Genomic DNA, 8989 nt, shown 5'->3' on the forward strand with positions numbered 1-8989 from the left:
AATTTAAAACAGTCATACTCAACAAAAGACTATAGGATGTAGAACAGGATTATGACAAATGCTACAGCATTAAACAAATTGGAGTAATAGTTTACGATTAGATAATATGTCAGCAGCCATTTTATTTGAATTCGAGAATGTCAAACATTAATTGTACCCTGCCTCCATTACAATATTTTCATAACTAATCAACAAACGATAAAGACTTTTTAAAAAAACTGTTCCGAGGATTGTTCTTCACAGTTGCTTAGTGTTTAGGAGATTAAACTTTAATTTGTTATTACCTCAGGATACTGCTGGAATCTACTAATGACCATGATGATCTAATATACCAAATGATGGCTAGGAGTGAGATATATGAACGACTTTGTCTGTGTACAGAAATAAATATACTCAACTGATTCACTGGAAAAGACCAGGGTTTGAAGCTACGACAACACATTTGAACTTTAAGATGGGGCAGCAGTCAAACTCGAGGCAGAACCTTCTATGCTTTCAACAATTTAATTTTGTCATATAAATAAATTGGTTACTCTCTTGTAAAGAATAAATGATTCTTGAATGAAAGTAAGTTGAGCACTGTGGCCACTTGTAAATTGCTTGGTTACCCATAATTACCTGTAATTTTTAATGTGATCTTCCACTTCATTAAGTCCCACAGAATAGGACAAGGCCATATTATAGGAACCAGCTTGAACAGATGACCCCCAATTTACAGCTAAAAGGGGAAAATACTGACATTCAGAAACATGTACATTATTTATTTGAACATTTCTGCATCACACTAGGGTTTGAATTCCTCGGTTTACAAAAACAAAAATACTGTCAATCATTTGGAGCTATTGCAGTTAGAATGGCACAGCACATCACATTTAATCACAAACTAAAATAAATACTTAAACAGAATTCATCACTGGCTCAGAAACTGCAATGAGTGTATCATTCAGATGGTAAGTAAAAAACTTGTGTATACATCATTACGGTTCATTGTACATCTCAAACATTTCTCAAAGGGTTCTGAAGTGAACTGCAAAACACATTAGAAAACAATGGACATTATGGAAACAGAACAAAAATACAGCCTTTCTCCATTGAACACATTGCACTATGAAGTGACTCAATCCAGTAACATTCACAAAAAGCGTTCAGTGACAAGTGTAAAGCTTGAGGGAGTCTCAGAGTTACCAGTCCCTTTGTAAAGTAAGGCTGAAAAGCTTCAGACAATGGCCTTTATATGCAGGGAACTGTAGCAATCACTTTGGACTTCAAGCCATATAGACTGGCACGGTATGGCAACAACCTTGTTGGTTATGACAGACCTAGGTATTCCTGAGGAAAGGAGGGGTGATGGCTCCTGCTCCTGAATGCAGCTTAGTGACATCTGCTAAAATATGTACACCTGCATATTGGGCAGTAAAACAATTATAGTCAACTTCGATACCTGCCACACTTGATTAACTTGCTGACCCCTGCTGCCTAGGTTCATACGGTAACAGCTACCATTTAGATGCACTAACAGGGCGAAATGGTGGCTACAATTCCAAACACGTTAAACCTTCATTAAAAAGCACAGTGTGATTTTATTTAAACATCTTCCTCCAACCACAAAGAAGATTAACCATTACTATAATCAACAAGAGGGAAAGTGAGGCCTGCAAATGCTGGAAATCAGAGTCAAGAGTGTGATGCTGGAAAAGCACAGCCGATCAGGCAGCATCCGAGGAGCAGGAGATTCGACGTTTCGAGCATATGATTCCTGATGAAAAGTTTATGCCCGAATTGTCGATTTTCCTGCTTCTTGGCTGCTGCCTGACTGGCTGTGCTTTTCCAGCGGCAGTCTCTTCGACTATAATCAACAAGCTGTGTCAGACTTCAGAGTATAGTCAAACCAGTGAACCCATCATTAGTATCTCTATGCTTTAACCTTTGGTGTAAAACAGAATGCACTCATAATACGTACAGTAGCAGCTTTCCTGTCACTTACCAGGCTTTTTGTACAAGGCATATGCCAGGAGGAAGGCAACAATACCAATAGCTATGAGGGCTGTCCACCACATCAGTAAAAACATGATAACCACGGAAACTACTGCAAAAAACAGGGAGGACCACTTGTTGTAATATCTGAATGAAAGTCGCCAACCTTTTTAAAACAAAGTAAAATTTAAAAGTGATAGGAGTGATATCCAGTCTCTGATACTCTGTGGACGTTGTCAGTATGGCTACACTTTAGGACCAGAATTTTAGTGAAACATATACACTTCTATATTGTGTTGTTGGTGCTCTGACCGAAGCCCACAAGGACATTCCCAATGTATAGCAGATTTATATTATACAGTACAATATAATACAATAAATCACAGGAACAGGCTCTTTGGCCCACCAAGCCTGCGCCGATTCCAAATCCTTATTTGGACCCACTTCTTATTGCCCAAATGTGCTTTCTATCCCTCGGTTCACCTCCCATTCATGTGTCCATCAAGATTCACCTAAAATGTTGCTAATGTGCCTGCTTCCACCATCTCCATTGGCAGTGTGGTCCAGGCACCTGCCACCCCAAGTGAAATGTTTTCCCTGCACCTGTCCCTTGAACTCTCCCCCTCTCACTATGAACTTGTGCCCTCTTGTGGTTAACTTTTCCACCCTGGGAAAAGACCTCTGACTATCCACTAACTATGCCTGTTATAATTTTGTAGACTCTATCAGGTCACCTCATATTCAAGAGAAACAAGATTATGAACTGTTGCATTCGACTTCAACAATGTCTACATAGTACAATGAAATAAACAGCCATGGAACTGTGCGTGGATTACATTATAAAGGAGACTTCATGATAAAATTACACCTCGCAGTTCATTGAGGGCAAAGCTCACCTACAGGAACTATTATAATCCACTGACAGAAGAGTCAGGTCATTGTCAGAATACTGTGTTTCTGAAGCTCTCACTCCCTATTTTAACTGCTATTTTGTGAAATGTTCTCAAAAAATACACTTTTCCTTCAAATATTTGGCTTATTTTACATGTCGTTCTGCTATAACACACATTTCATCAGCGTGAATTGGCTATAACACGATTGATGAATTGTGGATGTTGTTTGCATAGTGTGAACTTTCTGTTGAGCGGTTATAGTGGGTTTCCCATGCGAAATTCTATGTAACACAAGGTTGCAGAGGAACATAACTGTTGCATTATAGCAGAACAACCTGTAACATATATTGAAAAGCTGTATTTTCTCTTGACTCCCAGAAAGACTTAGCGCCTTCTGAACCCAAAAACGCTTTGGCTCAATCACAGTCATATCAAGGAACCGGATGCCTTTCGTGCTAAACGTTCACGAGAACCAGAATAATACATAAGAAAGCACAGTCTAGTGAAGGACAGGAGTGAATGTATAACTGCACGCTGCCTATATCTGGTCTCCAACAGATTTTTGGCCCTGATACCTATTTGTATTTGATATCAGCAATAATGACAAAATCCACATGCAAACTTCTTGAGAAATAAAAAGTGAAAAACTTGCCTGGAGAATTGGTAAGTGAAGCATGGAAGCAGCTAAAATTGATGAGTGCATATGAGCACAGGAAGAAGTTGGAGATGATTGAAACAATCATATTCAGTTCCACTGTTTGTAAGAAAACAGAACCACACAGGTTACAGGTGATGTTAGATTTCATTGTTGACCATTGTGCAATATGTAAAGGCATCATATAATGCCCTCAAACACAGTCGAACTGACGCATCTCAGGACTTTGAAGGAATCTGTGGTATGTCTCTTCAGGCACTTCTCTCTCCAAAACACTGTTCTGTTAAAACAGGGTTGTCCGACTTTTTCACTCGAGGGGCCACATCTCATGTTTTTCCCTCACTGGAGGGGCCAGTGAGAAAATTTCACACAAGGAAGGTTTGCTACACCAGTGAGCTTGAATCAAAAATTGATTGTTTTGCAGAGTAATTAATAAAAATAACCATTAAAAAGAGTCAAGCAGCAGAGCTAACTTAATAAGAAGCTCCAGACGATGGTGTGGGGGCTAGGGACACGCTAAGGAGTAACTAACCTTGCATTTGCCTGCGAGATGGCTTTGGTAGAATTCTCAAGTGGAATGTGAAAGTGGGTTCCTTTGAAGCCTGGATTTTCCCTGTCTTCCAGCTTGCTTTGTGGATTGATGCTTTGGGGAAGGTAGGTCTGTGTCCAGCTCAATCCCACTACCTCAACCCCCTCCAAAAAACAGACAGACACACAGCACTGCCAGCTCAGGTCTGGGAGGTTTGGGGTTAATAACACTCACAAGCAGCTCTGAAGGTGGCAACACACAATTCCTACCTCCCAGTCCAACCCACCAATTGTCCTGAGCTGTGTTGCGGCAGCAACCACTGTTCCTCCTTGCTTCCCTGTTGCATCCAGGCCACCTGCCTCTTTTCCAAGCCAGGGTCTCCCTGAAACCTTCCCAGTTCCCCTCCCTGCAGATTCACCATAAGTGGCTCCAAACTATTCATGTTGTGTTGCTCCACCGATCACAGATTATTCCTCTGGCACATTCACTACACAGTGCACAAATGCAGGTTAGAGATGGCCTCTGATCAAAGGGGCAGCTCCATATAATATCCTCCAGTTACCTGTAGCTGTATTGTGAACAGCAGCTTGGCAGCTTGGATAGAACCCCTCAGCAGGTGGGACAATGATATTTTAAAATTTCTACTGTAATAGTCTCTCTTGCGGAGCTTTTACAGATTTGAAGACCAATGCAACAAATCTTAGCAGGATTTACACACTTAAATGGTAAGGCCCAATGGGGTGTTGCTGAACAAAGATACCTTGCAGTGCAGGTTCATAGCTCCTTGAAAGTGGAGTCCAAAATTGGAGGCGTAGTGGACAGCGAAGAGGGTTACCTCAGATTACAACAGGATCTTGACCAGATGGGCCAATGGACTGAGAAGTGGCAGATGGAGTTTAATTCAGATAAATGCGAGGTGCTGCATTTTGGAAAAGCAAATCTTAGCAGCACTTATACACTTAATGGTTAGGGGTCCTAGGGAGTGCTGCTGAACAAAGAGACCTTGGAGTGCAGGTTCATAGCTCCTTGAAAGTGGAGTCGCAGGTAGATAGGATAGTGAAGGTGTCGTTTGATATGCTTTGCTTTATTGGTCAGAGTATTGAGTACAGGAGTTGGGAAGTCATGTTGTGGCTGTACAGGACATTGGTTAGGCCACTGTCGGAATATTGCATGCAATTCTGGTCTCCTTCCTATCAGAAAGATGTTGTGAAGTGTGAAAGGATTCAGAAAAGATTTACAAGGATGTTGCCAGGTTTGGAGGATTTGAGCTATAGCGAGAGGTTGAATAGGCTAGAGATATTTTTCCTGGAACGTCAGCGGCTAAGGTGTGACCTTATAGAGGTTTATAAAATCATGAAGGGCATGGATAGCATAAATAGGCAAACTGGAGGGCATAGGTTTAGGGTGAGAGGGGAAAGATATAAAAGAGACCTAAGCGGCAACATTTTCATGCAGGGGGTGGTACGTGTATGGAATGAGCTGCCAGAGGACGTGGTGGAGGCGTGTGAGATTGCAACATTTAAAAGGCATCTGGATGGGTATATGAATAGGAAGGGTTTGGAGGGATATGGGCCAGGTGCTGGCAGGTGGTACTAGATTGAGTTGGGATATCTGGATGGCATGGACAAGTTGGACCGAAGGGTCTGTTTCCATGCTGTACATCTCTATGACTCTATGACTCTAAATAACAGCTTGAAAAGAAGATACTGACATGCAACCCTGTAGCTATTATTCATAGCAATTGGTCTTCTAGAATGCTTTACACACTTTATAAAAATAACAGCATAAATGCTATGAAAACTATTTCATAATTATCAGTAAGTTAAAGAAAAGCATTCCTTTTTTTATATAAAGTATTGCATGTTATTAGGTATTTTTCTTCAAAGCTAAATAATCTGGGATTCCTTATTCACTTCTAATATGTTGGATCGAAAACACCTTGCCACACTTGGCCATTTTACATATAACTTAGTCAGATTGAATTTTTGATCTTACCAAAGGACAAGACAGATATTTGGAGTTACTTACCTATGGAGAATGAAACCAATAGCAATGGCATAAGTGAGGAGGTAACTGTAAATGGGCTCGTTGTTCTTCCCGTAACCCTTCGCAAAGAAACCAATACCAGGATACAGATTGTCCTGGCACAGATGCTGTTGTGAAAAAGGTGAAAAAATATCGGTTCAGTTGAACTATCTATATTTAGGCAACAAATAACTAGGAATATTGGTACTATTGACACATTTTATACTACAGAAATCTTCACCCCATGATGATCACTAAATCACTACATAGAAAAATTAAACAATATAGAACTAATTGAATTTCAAGCTTAGCATCTCAGCTGATGAAGTAAAAGCACAAACTAATTGCTATAAATATCATGGTTTGGAGTCTGAACTTGAGGTTAAGTTATTTGCTTTTCCTTAAACATATATGTTATAGAGCTTCATATTGAAGGATTCTACAATGTCTTTTATTGAAGGATGGCGTGTTCCTTTGTCTATCGGAAGCCAATTCAGCACGGACTGCATCAGACTCAATGGTTTTGCACCAACAAGTCAAAGTTTGTGTGTGTTAGACTTAAGTCAAAGCATGTAAAATGGATGTTTTATGACGTTCTGAAGAAAACAAAATTAAGAATGCAGAGTATGGGAGAGGCTACAAAAAACAAATGGGAATGAAATTGGTTATGGACTATAGTGTGGAATGGACATTAGTGAACTGGAAGCCTGTTTTACATTCCTCCCAGTCTTATTTTCTAAATGGGAAGGAAAATCAAGAGGAGTGTATGAGGAACAGCTGTTTCACTGTTTCCGTCTCCTGGTCAAGCTGGGATTCAGCTCTAATGTTTCTTTATCCTGAATTCTATTGGTTTCATGGATGTTGAGAACCAGTAGCTCAATAGACGTTTTTTTTTTTACTGATCCAGTTTGTCACTAGATAGCGTTACCCTGCGCATTATAACAATAGCAATTTATATTTATATCATTTCTGTAACAAAGTAAAACATCTCAATGTGTTTATAATAGACTAATAATGTCTCAGCTGTCAGGACTTTGATATAATGTAAGAATTTCCAGACTTCTGTACACCACACTATTAATTTTAGATTGGTTAACAGAGTACAGACCAAATGATTGCCCACAAGTATTGAGGTCAAACCAGATTAACTTCATTTACATACTTCCCACTCAACTACAGAAACTGAAGACACGGATTGCTTAAGTGTGCAAATCAGAACAGAGAAGTTATCAGTTAATATTTAGAGAGGGAACTCCAAACATTAGAGAAAAAATGCTTAATATTCCAGGACTAACTTTCACCGGTTTCACAATTCAAAGTGAATAACATTACTGGGAAACATTACAGAAAAGTTAATTACAGTAGTTGGGTAGCTGAAGAAACATTCAATACCTGGAAGACTTTGGGGGCAGACACAAGGCAGGCAAGTGCAGAGGAAAGCGTAGCTCCAAAGATTCCAGCTGTAATCAAAGGGGCAAATCCAGACACTAGGCTCATAGGCTTTAAAGAAATAAAGGTGGAAAAAAATGTTTGTTATTTCATCAAACACCAGCATTACATCACTCTCATACAACATTGTCTTAATTCTAAGCATCAAGGCAAATAATCACTGCACATCATTTGTTGATAGTGTACAGCTGCAAATGTAATGTCGATCTGCTACAAAATGACCACAGTACAATGCTCACTGCAGATATCCTCCCACCGTGAATCGGCAGATATGCTCCCAATTTGATGATGCCAGGACTGCCTGCTAGTGTCTCACCGGCAACTGGCAATAAGTACAGGCAACATCAGTAAGGTCACAGCAAAACTCTTGCGTTGGACTGAAACAAAATTTGATGTCCATTACTGTGCATTGTATTAGATGATTCTGGGAAATAGAAGGAACTGAAAGATTGGAATATAAAGTACAAGAGAATATCAAGCCCCAGAGTAGGAAGAGCTGAGAGGGGAGCATCTCAGTGCAGACTGAAATTGAAAGAATCGAGACAGGACACAGAGAGAAGGAAGAAGCTGCAGAACCCGAAGAAACTCAGATCAAGGGCAGTCAGTAAATATTGAGGAAAGGATCCAAGGCAAAGAGACAGAATAAATCAACAAGGTTGAGATGAAGTGACAGATTATAAGTTTTGAACATCATGCTTATTTTAAGTATTAATTTGATAAGTTTAGTTTGTGTTTGACCGAAAGGGGACTTGGCAGGTCATCTCCATATCACTGGCTGCAAATCCTGGAAATTCCTGAACACTTCTTGTGGCTTCTTTGACGTTGTTAATTTGTTGTTGTGAATTTAAAATGAAACTGGACTTTGCCAAAAGATCCCTCTCCAAACCCAACTCCAATAAGGATCCTTGCCTTCCTTGATATATATTAATACCTTGCTTGTGTATGGAATACAACTTCAAAATCAGCAAAAGACACAAAACATGGCAGCGTTGTGTACCATGAGGAGGACAGTGATAGATTTCAAGATGGCATGAACAGGCTGATGAAATGGAATGGGCGGTGGGGGGTTCTCATGGCACAGGATGCAGATGAGTACTGAAAATGGGGTGATACAATAAACTTAAGAATACAACTCTAAAGGGGATGTAGGAACAGCAAGACCTGGGTGTACATGTGCACAAGTCTTAGGTGGTAGCAAGGCAGGTTAAGGAAGTAGCTGAAACTTTATTGCTGGAACAGCACAGCAGGTCAGGCAGCATCTAGGGAACAGAAGATTCGACGTTTCGGGCACATGCCCTTCTTCAGGAATGAGCAGAGAGTGTTCAGCAGGAGAAGATAAAAGGTAGGGAGGAGGGACTTGGAGGAGGGGCGTTGGAAATGTGATAGGTGGAAAGAGGTCAAGGTGAGGGTGATAGGTCGGAGCAGGGTGGAGGCGGAGAGGTCAAGAAAAAGACTGCAGGTCAG

At 40.4% G+C, this 8989-nt stretch overlaps 1 protein-coding gene across 1 annotated transcript in view; it reads right to left on the bottom strand.

Moving 5' to 3' along the window:
* slc12a3 (solute carrier family 12 member 3) overlaps positions 1–8989 on the bottom strand; it is a 62553-nt gene that overhangs the window by 18397 nt on the left and 35167 nt on the right. The window contains 5 exon segments of the mRNA XM_043707535.1: positions 619–718; positions 1985–2140; positions 3520–3621; positions 6060–6204; positions 7469–7576. Coding sequence (XP_043563470.1) covers positions 619–718; positions 1985–2140; positions 3520–3621; positions 6060–6204; positions 7469–7576 — 611 coding nt within the window.

Source organism: Chiloscyllium plagiosum, chromosome 17 (assembly GCF_004010195.1).
Source record: "Chiloscyllium plagiosum isolate BGI_BamShark_2017 chromosome 17, ASM401019v2, whole genome shotgun sequence".
Lineage (NCBI taxonomy): Eukaryota > Metazoa > Chordata > Chondrichthyes > Orectolobiformes > Hemiscylliidae > Chiloscyllium > Chiloscyllium plagiosum.